Source organism: Sapajus apella, unplaced genomic scaffold, assembly GCF_009761245.1.
Source record: "Sapajus apella isolate SASKATOON/1434 unplaced genomic scaffold, GSC_monkey_1.0 scaffold10, whole genome shotgun sequence".
Classification (NCBI taxonomy): Eukaryota; Metazoa; Chordata; class Mammalia; order Primates; family Cebidae; genus Sapajus; species Sapajus apella.
In genome coordinates, this window is record NW_022436950.1 from 20,400,990 (window position 1) to 20,418,572 (window position 17,583).

The 17,583-nt window shown below is 47.7% G+C and overlaps 2 protein-coding genes across 14 annotated transcripts in view; one reads left to right on the forward strand and one right to left on the reverse strand.

Moving 5' to 3' along the window:
* GLB1L (galactosidase beta 1 like) overlaps window positions 1–10,723 on the forward strand; it is a 12,624-nt gene extending 1,901 nt beyond the window's left edge. The window contains exons 2-17 of one of the 5 annotated variants that reach the window (XM_032278128.1): window positions 522–660; window positions 866–1,032; window positions 1,277–1,427; window positions 1,610–1,670; window positions 7,079–7,173; window positions 7,270–7,444; window positions 7,533–7,591; window positions 7,685–7,806; window positions 7,916–7,956; window positions 8,158–8,276; window positions 8,572–8,646; window positions 8,767–8,856; window positions 8,988–9,101; window positions 9,381–9,512; window positions 9,611–9,826; window positions 9,992–10,723. In XM_032278128.1, the coding sequence (XP_032134019.1) occupies window positions 592–660; window positions 866–1,032; window positions 1,277–1,427; window positions 1,610–1,670; window positions 7,079–7,173; window positions 7,270–7,444; window positions 7,533–7,591; window positions 7,685–7,806; window positions 7,916–7,956; window positions 8,158–8,276; window positions 8,572–8,646; window positions 8,767–8,856; window positions 8,988–9,101; window positions 9,381–9,512; window positions 9,611–9,826; window positions 9,992–10,261 (1,956 nt within the window). In that variant the 5' untranslated portion in view covers window positions 522–591 and the 3' untranslated portion in view covers window positions 10,262–10,723. The remainder of the gene's footprint in view (window positions 1–521; window positions 661–865; window positions 1,033–1,276; window positions 1,428–1,609; window positions 1,671–7,078; window positions 7,174–7,269; window positions 7,445–7,532; window positions 7,592–7,684; window positions 7,807–7,915; window positions 7,957–8,157; window positions 8,277–8,571; window positions 8,647–8,766; window positions 8,857–8,987; window positions 9,102–9,380; window positions 9,513–9,610; window positions 9,827–9,991) is intronic. The other 4 variants (XM_032278129.1, XM_032278130.1, XM_032278132.1 and 1 more) reach the window with 4 other exon arrangements.
* On the reverse strand, window positions 10,678–17,536 carry ANKZF1 (ankyrin repeat and zinc finger peptidyl tRNA hydrolase 1). 9 transcript variants are annotated; one of them, XR_004269059.1, is made up of 14 exons: window positions 17,398–17,536; window positions 16,878–17,055; window positions 15,695–15,807; window positions 15,237–15,339; window positions 14,917–15,110; window positions 14,426–14,538; window positions 14,184–14,331; window positions 13,674–13,902; window positions 13,332–13,484; window positions 12,011–12,475; window positions 11,766–11,831; window positions 11,430–11,597; window positions 11,209–11,294; window positions 10,678–11,009 (listed from the first exon to the last, which is right to left on the reverse strand). XR_004269059.1 is itself a non-coding variant. In XM_032278121.1 (14 exons), exons 2-14 carry the CDS (start codon window positions 17,023–17,025, stop codon window positions 10,886–10,888), a joined length of 2,175 nt encoding a protein of 724 aa, XP_032134012.1. In that variant the 5' UTR covers window positions 17,026–17,055; window positions 17,398–17,536; the 3' UTR covers window positions 10,678–10,885. The 9 variants fall into 9 exon arrangements, 6 of the variants coding, with proteins under 6 accessions (XP_032134012.1, XP_032134015.1, XP_032134013.1 ...); XR_004269060.1 differs by having other exon boundaries at window positions 11,720–11,831; XR_004269061.1 differs by having other exon boundaries at window positions 11,992–12,475.
* Window positions 17,537–17,583: the final 47 nt, after the last annotated feature.

The window sequence follows — 17,583 nt, forward strand, 5'->3', positions numbered from 1 at the left end:
GATCCACCCGCCTCGGCCTCCCAAAGTGCTGGGATTACAGGCTTGAGTTGTTTTTGAAACATTGTTTCGCTCTTGTTGCCCAGGCTGCAGTGCAATGGCCTGATATCGGCTCACTGCAACTTTCACCTCCTGGGTTCAAACGATTCTGCCTCAGCCTCCTGAACAGCTGGAATTGCAGGTGCCCGCCACCATGCCCAGCTAATTTTTGTATTTTTAGTAGAGACAGGGTTTCGCCATGTTGGCCAGGCTGGTTTCGAACTCCTGATCTCAGGTGATCCACTAGCTTTGGCCTTCCAAAGTGCTGGGATTACAGGCAAGAGCCATCACACCCGGCCCAGATTCTGCATTTCTAACAATGCTCCCAGGTGACGCTGATGAAGCTGATTGGTTAACTGTACTTTAGCACGATAAAGAGGATTTTACAAACCAGTAGAGTAGAGGGTGGCTGCAGGCTGGAGAGGAGGAAGTCCAGGCTAACAGCCTGGCAACTTGAGGTGGTCTCCGCCCCCTTGCTTGCTGAGGTTCCCTCCCAGGAATCCAACACGTGACAGTCTGTCTGCCGTCTCCGACTAGAGGAGCCCTGTAAGCGCCATGGCTCCCAAGAAGCTATCCTGCCTTCACTCCCTGCTGCTGCCGCTTCTGACGCTACTGCTGCCCCAGGTAAGATGAGGCAGTTGAACTTGGTGGGGGGGGGGAGGGGGTGGGGGTGGGGGTGACTCAGGACCAGATCCAGCAGATAAGAGAAAGTCAAAATTAACAACCAAACCACCCTCGGGGCTACTTCCATCTCCTCTGCTTTGGGCAGGCACTGACCCTCGACCCTCCCTCCAGGCCTCTGCTGAGCAGCATCACTTTCTCTTTGTAGGCAGACACTCGGTCGTTCGTAGTGGATCGGGATCATGACAGGTTTCTCCTAGACGGGGACCCGTTCCGCTATGTATCTGGCAGCCTGCATTACTTTCGGGTACCGCGAGTGCTTTGGGCCGACCGGCTTTTAAAGATGCGATGGAGCGGCCTCAACGCCATACAGTTGTAAGAAGTGTTGGCAAGAGCCGCGAAGGGGTGGGATCTACCACCGACTTAGAAAGGAGGTTGGGATGGGAAGACTGGCATGTTTGAACAGGGCTTAGAACTCCAGGACTCCTAGGCCAAGGGTGAGAAAGGACAGGGCAGGACTTCCTTCCAGCCGCTTCCTGGAGATGCCCTGCAAGGCCTGAGCCCTTAGGCCCCCTGGTGTCTCTCCACCTTGGGCTCTGTTAACCTCTTCCTTTCTCAGTTATGTGCCCTGGAACTACCATGAGCCACAGCCTGGGGTCTATAACTTTAATGGCAGCCGGGACCTCATTGCCTTTCTGAATGAGGCAGCTCTAGCGAACCTGTTGGTCATACTGAGACCAGGACCTTACATCTGTGCAGAGTGGGAGATGGTGAGTTAGCTGGAGAAGGGATAGAACCAGAGTTATCCTTGTGTGGTTCCTAGAGCACTCCCATCTGCCCACCCTCTAGGGCCATCTCCAGCACTATACTCAATTCCTTCCCTTTCTTCTTTCGCCACCACACCCCAAAACAAAACCTACATGCTTCTTTGTCGTCTTTATGTTTGTCTCAGGGGGGTCTCCCATCCTGGTTGCTTCGAAAACCTGAAATTCATCTAAGAACCTCAGATCCAGGTGAGTTGAGACAAAAGATTTAACACAGAAGCAAGTAAAATGGGCCATTTGGATGCCAAAAGCAGAAGAGACCATTCCCAAATTGGAGTTCATCATTCATATACCAAGTGTTTCCTTCATGCTTAGCAGGATACTAGAAACTGGGGGACCAGACATACACCCATCCTTGTGCAGTGGAGCTTATAATATAGTGGAAGAAGCTTATTTTTTTAAAAAATGGCCGGGCGTAGTGGCTCACCCCTGTAATCCCAACACTTTGGGAGGCCAAGGCAGGTGGATCACAAGGTCAAAGAGATGGAGACCATCCTGGCCAACATGGTGAAACCCCATCTGTACTAAAAATACAAAAATTAGCTGGGTGTGCTGGTGCGTGCCTATAGTCCCAGCTACTTGGGAGGCTGAAGCAGAATTGTTTGAACCTGGGAGGTAAAGGTTGCAGTGAGCCAAGATCATGCCACTGCAGTCCAGCCTGGTGACAGCGAGACTCATCTAAAAAAAAAACAAAAAACAAAAAAACCCTATTATTGCAAGCTATAAAAATACTATGCAAGAAAGTAAACAAGGAGTTGAGATATGAATGCCAGTGGGCCTCTTGTAGGTAGGGTGGTCAGAAAAGCCTTCTCTGAGAAGGTAGCATTTCAGTTGACTTCTAGGGAAGGAAAACACTGGCATTATGAAGAGTGAGGCAAGAACATTCCAGGTAGAAGGGATGATAGAGGTCCTCCGAGATGGGAAAGAACATGGCACGATTGAGGAACTGAAAATGGACCGGCATGGCTGAAGCATTGTGGGTAGGAAGACAACAGTATAACATGAAATCGAAGATGAGATGGAGACGGTCGATGCAGGACCTTGTGCGCCACTGCAAACAACTTGCATTTTATTCCAAGTACAGTAGAAAAGCATTGAGAAAATTTAACCAGATATGTGACATGATGTTTTAAAATATTCCAGCCTGGATGTGGGAAATGTATTCAGGGGGCAAGGGCAGGGGTGGAGAAACTAATTGGGAGCTATCACTTTCGCTAAGGGCAGAGATGATGGTGTCTAGACTAAGGCAATGGCAGTAGAAACAGAAGGAAGAGGGCAGACATGAGAGATGGTTTGGAGATAAAAATCGCCAGGACTTGTTGATAGATTTTGATTGGAAGGGAGAGGGTGAGGTGGTATAGGTATGATTGGGAAAGAAGGGCATCAAGGCAAGGGTGGCAGATGAACAACTTTAGGGGCAAAAAATAGTTTTGTCCTGGTCATGTTAAATTTTCATGTCACACTCAAGTGACGATATTAAGTAAGCAATGTATGAATACGGAGCTTAGTGGAGTGGTCTGAGCTAGACATATGAATTCGGATGTCATTTAGATGGCATTTAAATCCATGGGTACTGAGACAATAGCTGGGAAAGAGTATAGAGAAAGAAGGGGTGAGAACTCAAGATTAAGCTCTGAGGATGCCCAATATTTCAAGTTTAGATTTCACTTCAGGTGCAGCTATCAAGGGAAAAAATTTATCTGATTTATAACTTTTTAAAATACCGCCCTGGAAAAATGCCTTTTATCTATGGGGCTCTATCTAGGTGCTGTTTCACTTCTTCTTAGGAGAGCCGGAGAGCTTTATGTTCCTCGTATTATCTCCCAAACTCAGCTGACTGAAATACATTTAAAACGATAAAGTATTCATGGTACACCAACATGCAGTCTCTGTTTTGCTCAAGAAAACCAGTGACCTCTACATTGCTAAATCCCTGGTGATCTTTCAGGCCTCATCCTCCTTAACCAATCAGCAACATTCAGCACAGTTGGTCACACTGTCCTTTGAAATACACTCTTCTCTCACCTTCCATGATACCTCACTTATCTGGTCCCTGCCCCTGCCCTCCAGTCTTTCTGACCACTTCTTTTTAGTCTCTTACTGGTTTTTCTCTATTTTCCTTTCCACTCAATGTAACAGGGTTCAGTCCTTGGATGCTTCTCTTTTCTATATTCTCATTCCTCAGTGGTCTCATCTATTTGCATGATGGAATTTAAATTCCATTTAATAGCTGATGACCCTGAAATACTTATCTTTAGCCAGGACCTTTCCCTTGTCTTTCAAATACGTATATCCAGCCTGTTTGACTTCTCCATTTGGACAAATAAAAGGCACAACGACACAACTAAGTTCCTAGCATTGCCTCCCAAATCACTTGTTCCTTCCCTTCTTCCCCTCTCAGCTAATGACAACTCCATTTTCCAATGGGACAAGCTAAGCATTATGGTATAATCTTTCACACCTGTCTTTACAATCTCTGGGGACCTTAGCATATATCATCCCTTCTACTGAGATGTTCTTGCCTTGCTCTTCACATGACCCTTTTCAGAGAAGCCTTTACTGACCACCCTACCCCACATTCAATCTGGCAGAAAATCCTATCACCTAAGGTCAGGAGTTCAAGACCACCCTGGCCAACATGGCAAAAACCCGTCTCTACTAAAAATACAAAAAATTAGCTGGGTGAGGTGGTGGGTTCCTGTAATCCCAGCTACTTGGGAGGCTGAGACAGGAGGATCACTTGAACCTGGGAGGCAGAGGTTGCAGTGAGCCAGGATGGTACAGCTGCACTCCAGCCTAGACGACAGATCAATGAGACCTTGTCTCGAAAAAAAAGAAATTCCTATCAGCTTTTCTTCACAAACATTAAATTTAAGTATTTTTTATCACCCCCCATTGCCTCCACTCTGGTCCAAACCATCTCTCTCAGCTGGCTTATTTTATAGCTTCCTACCTGGTTTCCCTCATTTGCCCTCTCCCCATATAGTCTTGTCTCAGTACAGTAGCCAGTGTGATCCTGTTCAAATATAAGTTTAAAGATACATCTCAGATCTTGTCATTTCTCTGCTTAAACCTATCCAGTAGGTTCTCATCTCATTCAGGATATAAACCATAGATTCCTTAAAGTGGTAGATCCTACACAATTGGCCCCAGTCACCTCCTGGGCATTATTGCTCTTCTCCCTCATGTTCACTTTGCCCCAGCCACAGTGGCCTCAGTGCTGTTCTTCAAACCCACCAGGTATTGGGCTTTGTGGCCTTTTCATATGGTGTTCCTTCATCACAAGCTTCCTGAGGAAGTCACCTTGGTGAGGCCTTCCTGGTCTCTCTCTCATATATATATACATTTCTTTTTTTTTGAGACAGAGTCTTGCTTTGTCACCAAGGCTGGAGTGCAGTCACGAAATCTCGGCTCATTGCAACCCCGACCCCCGGGTTCAAGCAATTCTCCTGCCTCAGCCTCCTGAGTAGCTGTTATTACAGGCGCTCACCACCTTGCCCTGCTAATTTTTTGTATTTTTAGTAGAGACAGGGTTTTGCCATGTTGGCCAGGCGGGTCTCGAACTCCTGACCTCAGGTCATCCACCCACCTTGGACTCTGAAAGTGCTGGGATTATAAGTGTGAGCCACTGCGCCTGGACTTCCTCTCTGTTCCCCATATTACCACCCTCCCCTGCCTGCCCCCCCCCCCCCCCCCCGATACAGAGTTTCACACTTGTTGCCCAGGCTGGAGTGCAGTGGCATGGTCTTGGCTCACTGCAACCTCCGCCTCTTGGGTTCAAGCGATTTTCTTGCCTCAGCCTCCTGAGTAGCTGGGATTACAGGTGCCTGCCACCATCCCCAGCTAATTTTTTGGTATTTTTAGTAGAGACAGGGTTTCCCCATGTTGGCCAAGCTGGTCTCGAACTCTTGACCTCAGGTGATCCACCCACCTCAACCTCCTAAAGTGCTGGGATTACACACATGAGCCACCGTGCAGAGCCATACCACCATTTTTTTTTTTTTTTTTTTTGATGGAGTCTTGCTCTCTTGCCCAGGCTGGAGTACAATGGCACAATCTCAGCTCACTGTAACCTCCGCCTCCTGGGTTCAAGCAATTCTGCCTCAGCCTCCCGAGTAGCTGGGATTACAGGCATGTGCCACCACACCTGGCTAATTTTGTATTTTTAGTAGAGATGGGGTTTCTCCAGGTTGGTCAGGCTGGTCTCGAACTCCCAACCTCAGGTGATCCACCTGCCTCGACCTCCCAAAGTGCTGGAATCACAGGCGTGAGCTACTGCACCTGACCCATACCACATTTTTTATCCTCCTTCCCTGCTAGTGAATACAATATTTTATGTTTTATTATTTTTTTTGAAATGGAGTCTTGCTCTGTTATCCAGGTTAGAGTACAGTGACATTATCTCAGCTCATTCCACCCTCCACCTCCCAGATTTAAGCAATTCTCTTGTCTCAGCCTCCTGAGTGGCTGGGACTACAGGTACGTGCCACCATGCCCAGCTAATTTTTGTATTTTTAGTAGAGATGGGGTTTTGTCATTTTGGCCAGGCTGCTCTCAAACTCCTGACCTTAGGTGATCTGCCTGCCTCAGCCTCCCAAAGTACTAGGATTCCAGGCATGAACCACCATGCCCAGCCACATTTTATTTTTTTAAGAGACAGGGTTTCACCATGTTGCCCTGCTGGTCTCAAACTCCTGGGCTCAAGTGATCTGCCTGACTCAGAGTCCCAGAGTGCTAGGATGGCAGATGTGAGTCACTGCACTCATCAGGAATACAATATTTTAAATAATTGTGTGCATGAAACAAAGTTTGTGTACATTGGACCATCAGAAGGCAAAGGGTCAAATGTGGAATTTTCCATTTGTAGCATCATGTACATGCTAAAAATTTTCAAATTTTGGTGCATTTCAAATTTCAGATTAAGGATGCTCAACCTGTATAATGATGTTTCAATTGCTTATTTAAATCACCTGCATTGTCATTTACATCAGAGCAGGTCAGATATTCTATATTTCTGTGACTTTCCATCCTATTTCATAGCAATCTCAGGTATAAGTTGATTATATACTCTAGGCTATATATTTAACACTTTTCTTATATTTATTATTTATTTTTTGTGTAGATACCATTAAATTCACATAAGCATCTTATATTTGTTCTTAAGAAACACCAGGGCTGGGTGCAGTGGCTTACTCCTGTAATCCTGGCACTTTGGGAAGCCAAGGGAGGCAGATCGCCTGAGGTTGGGAGTTCAATACGAGCCTGACCAACATGGAGGAATCCCATCTCTACTAAAAATATAAAATCAGCCGGGTGTGGTGATGTATGCCTGTAATAGTAGCTACTCGGGAGGCTGAGGCAGGAGAATCGCTTGAACCCCAGAGGTGGAGGTTGCAGTGAGCCGAGATCACACCACTGCACTCCAAAAAAAAAGAAAAAAAAAAGAAACACTACTTTAAGTAGTCAAATTTCATTGACATGCAAATATACAAGGTGCTTAGGGTTGGGAATTTCTTGACGAGTCATTGCTTCCTATATTTAGTGGTGAGCAAGTGTAATGGTAGCCCCTAACAAAGAAGTTCTGCCCCTTCCTTTAGACTTCCTTGCTGCAGTGGACTCCTGGTTCAAGGTTTTGCTGCCCAAGATATATCCATGGCTTTACCACAATGGGGGCAACATTATTAGCATTCAGGTACAAGGGGGATGTGACTGGGGCAGGGGAAGGAGGTGCAAGGGGTTCTTTATCTCCACCCCATAGCTGGGCTCCACTTTCCCTTCCCTCTGGCAGGTGGAGAATGAATACGGTAGCTACGGAGCCTGTGACTCCAGCTACATGAGGCACTTGGCTGGGCTCTTCCGTGCACTACTAGGAGAAAAGATCCTGCTCTTCACTACAGATGGGCCTGAAGGACTCCAGTGTGGCTCCCTCCAGGGACTCTATACCACTGTAGATTTTGGTCCAGGTCTCCTAAGCAAGGGCTGGGAGTGGGGTCTGGGGAAGGGATGCCTCTTCCACGATATTTGTCTTTTTCTTTTCTCTTTTTTCCACAGCTGACAACATGACCAAAATCTTTACCCTGCTTCGGAAGTATGAACCCCATGGGCCATTGGTGAGGGACCGGAGAGGAATCAGAGAATCAGGGATGGGAATGGGTCCAGCTCAGTTCCATCTCACTCACAGTTCCTTTCATTTCACACTCTAGGTAAACTCTGAGTACTACACAGGCTGGCTGGATTACTGGGGCCAGAATCACTCCACACGGTCTGTGTCAGCTATAACCAAAGGACTAGAGAACATGCTTGAGTTGGGAGCCAGTGTGAACATGTAACTAAAGACACAGGGGCCAGTATAACTCTGTAGCTGGGAGTTGGGGATGAAAGTTAAGATTCAGTGAGTCGGCTTTTACCTTTTCCCCCACCCTCCCTCACTTCAGGTACATGTTCCATGGAGGTACCAACTTTGGATATTGGAATGGTGAGTCCAAATGGTCCCTGGGATAGAAGCAGGCAGGTAACAGAGAATTAGAATCTAAGGGCTAGGTGAATTAGCATGTCTAGAAGCTGAAAATGGCCACCACTGCCCCCTCTAATAGCAAAATTCCTCTGCATGAAGCATGCTTAGTAGTGCCTGTCATCTGAAATATATGTTGAATTAATTATATTGGCTCAACTTCAGGTGCCGATAAGAAGGGACGCTTCCTTCCAATTACTACCAGCTATGACTATGATGCACCTATATCTGAAGCAGGAGACCCTACACCTAAGCTTTTTGCTCTTCGAAATGTCATCAGCAAGGTACCCTACCACTTCGTTAAGCTCCAAAGGCTTTTATTAATGTGGGCGGAGTGCCCACATTGTAAAGGGATCCCATGAATTGGTAGTTATTATCTGGGCCACAGCTCAGCATCTCACTGAAGCATTTCCCATTCACCCAAACGGGACTATGTGCAAAGAAACACAGGTGTGCAAAATAGAGCCTTCATGACCCCTGAAGCCCTTCCCTGGGCCCCAGGTTAAGAACTCCCTAGAGTCTTGGAATAGGTATTGTTGTCTGTGGTTTCCTATGGCTTCTGAGAGAATTTGGGCTCAGTTCCAGGAAGTTCCTTTGGGACCTTTACCTCCCCCCAGCCCCAAGATGATGCTTGGACCTTTGACTCTCCACCTGGTAAGTTCCTCCACACCTTTTCTCTGATACCACACCTTTGTTTTCTGAATAGCCTGTTCTTTCTTGTCCTCTAGCCAGAAACTTCCCTTATATTCTGATTCTTCTCCCTTATTCTAATAGGTTGGGCATTTGCTGGCTTTCCTAGACTTGTTATGCCCCCATGGGCCCATTAATTCAATCTTGCCAATGACCTTTGAGGCTGTCAAGCAGGTAAGACATAAACCCACATCTGGTGGAGATGACAACCTCCCTGAGCAGCTACAGCCAAAAGTTCCTTGGCTATAACCACAGTGTCCTTTTGTATCACTATTTGTCTGAAGTACTCATTCTTCCATACCCAGGACCATGGCTTCATGTTGTACCGAACCTATCTGACCCATACCATTTTTGAGCCAACACCATTCTGGGTGCCAAATAATGGAGTCCATGACCGTGCCTATGTGATGGTGGATGGGGTGAGAACCTAATTCCAGGCTGTGAGCTCTAGTTTCCTCCCTTCCCCAGGAAGTGTTAGCCTTAAGTTCTCCATATTTACCCTTTCCCACCTGCCTGCTCACATTTGCAGAGGGTTCCAGGGATAAGGTGGGATGAGGAAGAGTTTGATTAAGGATAGAGTTCTAGAATAGACAGCTACATTCTCTCTGTCCTCCAAATAAGTGTCCTAATGTGGTTTCCTATGCAGTGGCTAAGAGCTAGATGCTGAGCCTTGCACCTATCCTATCTCTTATCCACAGGTGTTCCAGGGTGTTTTGGAGCGAAATATGAGAGACAAACTATTTCTGATGGGGAAACTGGGGTCCAAACTGGATATCTTGCTGGAGAACATGGGGAGGCTGAGTTTTGGGTCTAACAGCAGTGACTTCAAGGTGAGCTAGCTTTGCCTAGTTATATCCCAGGACTTGATTAAGGATAGCTTGGACCTAGAGCTTAGTGAATGATGACTTTTCATTTGCCTTCCCTACAGGGCCTGTTGGAGCCACCAATTCTGGGACACACAGTCCTTACCCAGTGGATGATGTTCCCTCTGAAAATTGATAAACTTGTAAAGTGGTGGTTTCCCCTCCAGTTGCTGAAAAGGCCACATCCTCAAGCTCCTTCTGGCCCCACATTCTACTCCAAAACATTTCCAATTGTAGGCTCAGCTGGGGACACATTTCTGTATCTACCTGGATGGACCAAGGTAATTGCTAATGGTGGTGGTTTGGGTAGCAGGGAGGCAAAAGAGAAAAATCACAGAAGGAAGGGAACAGACAGTATCCTTTGATTAGAAACCCAAAAGGATACGATTCTACCCCCGAAGAGCTGACCCTTTCTTTTCCCCCCTTTCCTGCTCCCTATTCCCCAGGGCCAAGTCTGGATCAATGGGTTTAACTTGGGCCGGTACTGGACAACACGAGGGCCACAACAGACCCTCTACGTGCCAAGATTCCTGCTGTTTCCTAAGGGAGCCCTCAACAAAATCACATTGCTGGAACTAGAAAATGTGCCTCTCCAGCCCCAAGTCCAATTTTTGGATAAGCCTATCCTCAACAGCACCTTGCATGGGCTACGTATCGATTCCCTCTCAGCAGATACACTGAGTGCTTCTGAACCAATGGAGTTAAGTGGGCACTGAAAGAAAAGTAAGCCGGGCGTGGTGGCTCACGCCTGTAATCCCAGCACTTTGGGAGGCTGAGGTGGGCGGATCACCTGAGGTCAGGAGTTCGAGACCAGCCTGGCCAACATGGTGAAACCCCATGTCTACTAAAAATACAAAAATCAGCCAGGCGTGGTGGTGGGTGCCTATAATCCTAGCTACTCAGGAGACTGAGGCAGGAGAATTGCTTGAACCAGGAGGCAGAGGTTGCAGTGAGTGGAGATCATGCCACTGCACTCCAGCCTAGGTGACAGAGCAAGACTCCATCTCAAAAAAAAAGAAAGGTAAATCCCTTGGACCCGGGACATGCAGTGGGCAGGATCCCTTGGTGCTGGCCACGGTGACCATAAGGAACTAAAGGCCACAATACCTCTGAATGTAAGTACAAGTACACATTCCTTGCCAAACTTTATTGTGATTAAAGTTCCAGAGACAGTACCAGCTTCACATACCTTTGTGGCCCTGTCTTTGCCCTGGTTCCCGAGTGTCCTTCACCCCCATCTTCCAAATAATCTCTGGTTTCATGGGGAAGAAAAAACCTAGGGCTGCTGTGAATATGCCGTCTCAGGGCCCTGAGTTGGCCCCAGGTAGAGCTGTAAGAGATCAAGAAGAGGGCCTCCCTGCCTGACGGCGATGATCTTGGAGGCAATGTGTGGAGCAGAAAGAGAAGTCGAAGTAGTGAAAGGGAGTGAGGCCTTGGAGGGATGCCCCACAACTCCAGCAGCGTCTGAACAAGAGGAAGAAAAATGGCTGGACAGGTACCCCAGAAACTTTCCAATATAAGCTCTCCCCATCCCTCCTCCTGCCAGAACATCTCAAATACCCTCCACAGCCCTTCTGAATACTGTGCAGGCACTCAATTTACTTGTCCCCAGTGGTCCCTGCAACATTACAGCCCACCCATTCCTCAACCCCCTGCCCCATACCGAGCATTGACGATTGCAGAGTCAGGGATTGGAGGGGTAGGGGCTCCCAACTGAGCAGCAAGTCGGTGCTCTGCAGCTAGAGCTCTCTGAGGAAGAGAAGTTGTGTTAAGGACAAGCCCCCAGTGGTGAGTGGGGCACCCAAGAGGTGACATCTGCACGCTGGGGAAGGGATTAGACCTCTAAGGAAGGCTTGCTGTGGACAAGAGAACCTCCGGCCTCACCTTCTCTCGGTCACTGAGGGCGGCAAATCGCTGCTGCTCTTCTCGTTCCCGCTCCTCCTGTTCCTGCTGCCTCCGCTGCTGTTCCTCCCGTTGCCGCCGGGCTGCCTTCTGCTCCCTTTTCCTTGTAGCCTGCCGTGCCTCCATTTCTGGTGTCAATGGTCCTGGCACCTGGAGGGTTTCAGATATAAGAACCTATAAGCTATCCTTGGTAAAACTGCAAGAAGTAGAAAGGATCTAGCCAGGATCTGTGAGGCCTTCCCACTCTGCTTCTCCTTCCTATTCCAGCTGACCTGAGCTTTGTTGTAATCATAGGCATTTGGGTTCTTCTCCATGAACCTTCGGAACTCATTACGTGTTGATTTGTCAGCCGCAACAGTATAAGGTGGCCGGGCCCGAGAGTCCCTAGGTGCAAAAACCCCAAAAATGGGTTTAACTTGCCTCCTGTCTTCCCAACATCACCTATCCAGACCAAGGGAATATTGTCAAGTAGCTAATGCCAACTTTAACCTCCAAAATATCCCCCCTATACCCAAAATGACTCAGAATAGGGACCCTTACTCACTGCACAGTGGGGTCGGCACCTGCTTCCAGCAGCAGACGAACCACTGAGCCTCTTCCAGCTGCAGCTGCTGCATGCAGGAGAGTAGAGCCACCAGAGCCCAAGGGGGCACTGAGCAGAGACAGAACTCCAGGGTCTCCAGGGCTGGGAGCCAGCTGGAGCTTCAGCACTCCAACATCTCCAGCTCGGCAGGCAGCAAGCAGCACATCCCAGAGCTCTGGCTGACCAGGGGCTTTGGCCTCATCCAGCAAAGGGCCCAAGGGGGTGGCAACTGCCTGGGATGACTGTGCAGAAGGTTCCTCTTGAGGTTGCTGGAGAAGAGTAATATGTGCCCCAGCCTCCTGGTCCCGGCTTTTCTCCTTCTTATTCCTTTTTCTCCTCCTCCGCTTGGGGAATACTTCAGACTCACGAAGATCCAGAGTCCCCACGGTCAACTCCACTAGCTCCAACTCTACCTGGAAGCCATCTTCTCCCTCTGACTGTGAACCTAGGGAAAAACCCAACATGTGAAATCCAACTAGGGAGTACTCAGAGGGTGGAAGCAGATGCCTCCAATGCATAAGAATGAAAACCTGAAATGAAATTGTTTTTGTCACCCAGATAAAGTAGCACATGAAGAGCTGAGTCCATTATATCACATGCAGAAAGCAGGCTCTCAGCCCAGACAAGGACAAGAGTCCCTGGACTCTCCCCATGAGCAGCCTTAGGATGCTGCACAATAGAGGAAAGCATAGAAGCGCCCTCAACCCAAACCATCCAACGCAAGATCAACTACGTGAGATCCACGCAACACATCCACACAACTGCTCCATGCAAAGACTTTTCTAAGCTCTCGGGAAACATCCATAATAAAAGAAATATTGATAGGGCGCGGCGGCTCACGCCTGTAATCCCAGCACTTTGAGAGGCCAAGACAAGTGATCACCTGAGGTCAGGAGTTCGAGACTAGCCTGTTCCACATGGCGAAACCCCGTCTCAACTAAAAATACAAAAATTACTCAGGTGTGGTGGCAGGTATCTGTAATCCCAGCTACTGGGGAGACTGAGGTGGGAGAATAGCTTGAACGCAGGAGGCGGAGGTTGTAGTGAGCTGAGATCATGCCATTGCACCCCAGCCTGGGCAACAGAGCAAGACTCCACCTCAAAAAAAAAAAAAAAAAAAGAAAAAAAAAGACAACAGATTTGGAAAGGTCATTAAACATGCCTCAGTAATTGCTAAGATATAGACACTCTGTGGGTGTGTGTTTAAATAAGGAAATGGGTCGGTTATGAGAGCAGGGAATTTGCCACTGCATTTCTAGGACAGAAACTCAGATCTGACAGTTGCCAGATAGTAATCAAACCCTGTTTGGGAGATTCCTCATTCTGCCCAAGTGCTTCCTTTTCATCACTGCAGATCTTTATTGCTTCCTCAGTAGCCTTCTTCCTCTCCTCTCTTACTGTCTTCCAATGTGTCTGAGGTGAGTGCAGTCTGACCACTTCCCGAGGATCTTCTTCTGCCATAAAACAAAAGATCTTTCTCAACCCTAGCTGAGGAGAAGCTAGTGCAGGTTTCTTTCAATGAAGATGTAGCTGTGCTGCAGTCCAAGGCTTAGAAAATCCTCTGGATATACCAATGAGAATGGAGGCTTAGGCTGGAGAGAACAGGAAGGTCTAGGGAATCGGGATCTGGAGCAAAGGCTCACCATAGACATACAAAGTGGTCAGCTTATGGAGCACACGCTGTAGCTCTTGAAAGGTGGGTCTGCGGGTGACGAGGGGGATATCCCAAAGTCGGGGATCCCCCCTTTGCAGTGGTGCCCCCTTGCCTCCAAAGAACAAGGACCGGCCAGAGCGGGGAGCATGCAACAGTATTGTATCAGCCTCCTCCAGCGCCTTAGCCCAGCCTGGCCCTGCCAGCAGGTCACGAACATCCTAGAAAAGAGAGTAACTCAGTCCTGCATACCTTTACTTGCTATTTTTAAATCTCCAACTAAAAAGATGGCCCACGGAAGTGCAAGGAGTAGAAAGAAGAGGATAACATGGAGGAAAAAATTAGAGGACTAAGGGAATCATCCTGGGGAATCCTTAATCTGCCATTGTCTACCTATAAGGAAAATTGGAAGGATATGAGTTAAAAACCTCCCTACTTAACAGTGAGATGCCAAAAAGAATATATCGGGACTGCCAGGTCTACTCTAAGAGGCTTAACTCACCTTACAGAGTGTGGCTTCATTGTAGCGCCTCAAGTTGGCTCCAGCAGAGCGTGATGCCCCACCCTGGGCATCCCGAAGCCCCTGGGCTGTGCCCCGCTTGGCTCGCACCGTGTAGCGGTGAAAGGTTTTGTGTGTCACCACTTCTCTTCTGTAGACGGCACAGACTCAGTACTGGAAACCAGCTGGTGCTCCCTGGCTACCAGGATCCACTCCATCCTTAACCCCACGCAGCACCCTCTCACCCTTGAAATATAGCACCAGCAAAGTGCCCAGCTGCAGCCATGAGCACCACGCAGTCTCTGGGACCTCTACTTTGCAGGTTCTGTAGCAGGAGTTCTGCCTCTTCTGGGGGATCCTTGATGACAGAGAAGCATCAGAAACGTATCTGTTGCATTCACTGACAGCAAGAAACCAAGTGCCATTTTTCACAAACATCATCTCATTTAATATGACCAAACTGAGGCTTATTTCCATTTGATAAAAAGGAAATTTGAGGCTTGAAGAGGCAGTCAAGAACCACAATTCTAACCTAAATTGGTTTGTTTCCAAACTTAATTCCATTATACTTAACCCTTCCACAGTTCAGGCCAGTTTCAATCCAAGACTGTACTATCAAACATGATACCCACACTCAACAGGAAGAGAAGCAGTGAGCAATGTACTAGGCTAAGGGAAATCTAGGCTGGGTATACAAAAGGCTGGGGTTAGCCATACAACCTGTACTGTCACTTGCCTGACGAGGACCTAGGACACAGCGGTAGGCATAAAGAAACTGGCCCTGGGCATTCTGGAAAAGAACCCGATGAGGGTAAAAGCCTTGGGCTCGGTTGGGCTTCTCAAATCTAGCCCTCTCCTGATCCAGCATCTGCAAGTCCTCCTCGCTGGCTGAGTCTGAGTCTTCTGATCCTGAGATGCTGGAAAGATCTCCTGAAGACAGACAATAGGAGATACACAAGTTTGGTATCCCATCTTTGTTCTTTCCTCAAACTCTATAAACTAGTGCCTTCTTATACCTCCATGTCCTATTCCTACACAGGTTGCCCTACCAATCACCTGTGGAGCTCCGCTTTTCAAAGTCCAGGGCAGACAGGAGAGGCTTGTCCTTGAGACGCTGCTTTAGGTTAAACCGATGCCAGTCAAGCTTATAATGCTCCCTCTAGTACAAAGACAAAGAGTGAGATAAAGGTGGAAATATGCCCCAGCCTGACCTTGTATACTGGCCATATAGAATTCTAGAATTACGATCAGGTAACACCGGCTACCTCAATCAAAGCATGGACCTTTATTGATTGATTGATTGATTGATTGATTGGGACGAGGTTTCACCATGTTGGCCAGGCTCATCTCGAACTCCTGACCTCAGGTGATCCACCTGCCTCAGCCTCCCAAAGTGCTGGTATTACAGGCGTGAGCCTGCATGGACCTTTCTTAAGACAAATCAAATGTCTACCTCTCCCCACCCACCATTACACTTTTGCTACTACCATCTAGCTCTGCACTTGACCTATTACCTGTTCTTGGTGGTTCTGGAAGGTCTGGTCACATGTTGAACAAAATAACTTCTCTGAAATAGCCATAGGACCCTGGAGTTGCTTTCTTTCTGGGCTTTCTCTCTCCGCTGAGCCTAAATAAGGAAACAGTAATTGGATGTAGAAAGGGAGCCTAAATCCACAGTGACAAGAATTATATTCAGTATGTGATATACAAAGCAGAGGATACAAAAAAGATAGCATGATACTGCCTTCAAGGAATTTACACTCTAGTAGTCATGAAATAAACAGTTCGGCAATCACTTAATGCAATAAACATGGCTCTGAAAAGATGTATGTAAAATGAGTATAAATAAAATATTGTATTTAAATTAGCCAAACAGATTGTTTAGGCAAATCCTATAGAAAATAATTTCATTAAGTTTAAAATTATTTCTAACTGTACAAAGACCACTTCTCAAATACTTTCTAAAGTTTACATTTCCAATTAGTGTAGAGTTTGTCTAAAGAAAGGCACAAGAAAACATGGAGCCAAACTAAAGTTACACAAAACAGGCCCAGCACGGTAGCTCATGCCTGTAATCCCAGCACTTTGGGAGGCTGACGCAGGCAGATCACTTGAGGCCAGGAGTTCGAAACCAGCCTGGCCAACATGATGAAACCCCGTTGCTACTAAAAATACAATAATTAGATGGGTGTGGTGGTGCAGACCTGTAGTCCCAGCTACTTGGGAGGCTGAGGCAGGAGAATCACTTGAGGCTGGGAGGCAGAGGTTGCAGTGAGCGGAGATCACACCACTGTACTCCAGCCCGGGCAACAGAGCAAGACTCTGTCTCAAAAAATAAAACTATACAAAACAAATTAATTGTTTTATATTCAGCAAAAAGGAATAATTTGAGTGGTGCCCAGTTAAATCTGGAATATATCTGAGAACTTTGAAAATATATCTAGAAAGTTTGAAGTGTTTTTGAAGCTAGTGGTATTAAAGTGAGGAGACATATGCAATAGCAAAAAGACTTGTTTGATAACAAGGGTTGTGCTGGAAATTACCCAGAGATTAAGTGAATTTAATCAAGCAGAAAGATAAATCATTTGGCCTCCTAAGCTCGGAAATACCAGTAAGAATATGTTCCCTGAACGGGCAATACACTCTAAGGAGCCCTGTCACGTTTCACATAGGTCCACTCCAAATCTTCCCGGATACCTGAACAGGAAGAACGCGGAGCACGGGCCAGAGCCTCCCCGGGCGCATGGCTCACCAGGCTCAGGCCCTGAAGGACTGGAGCATCCGCGCTGAGGTCAAACAGGAAGATGGAAGCAGGAGCCGAGGCTGCATCTGGAGCCGGCGACATGGCTGAGCAGAAATTATTTAGCAGCAGCTCCTGGAGCAGAAAGCGGGTAAGAAACACAGCTTCCCCAAACGAGATCCTACTGCCGCGTCTCCTGCCTGCCTTCCTGACTTGGTTTCTCCTGCACCGCAAGGCTTCTCGTCCCTCATCCTGCTACCGGGAATCAGCTGTGAGATGACTACCTTGACCCCAGTCCGCTTTCTCAAACCCCCGTCTCGGCCCACAAAATAATTAAATATGGGGGAGCATCCAGCTCTCAAATGAGTCCAACGGAGTTAAAAATCACTGAGGTTGCCTAGCCGAACTTTATTCGTTACCCATGCGACCAGCAATGACTGGCCCACAGCAACTCGCCCACGCCCTTAGAAGCCGCACCAAAAGTCCCGGGAGCTGAGCCGCACGCACGTCCACAAGTCTGCAGCCGGATTTCGGCAACACAACAATCCCCGTCACTACGGAGCAGCAAAGAGGACAACCGGTGGCGTCCGCACCTGAGCCCCGCCCCACGTAGAGCACACTATTGGGCCGCTGACGGCCTAAGACCCGCCTCGAGCCTTTAGC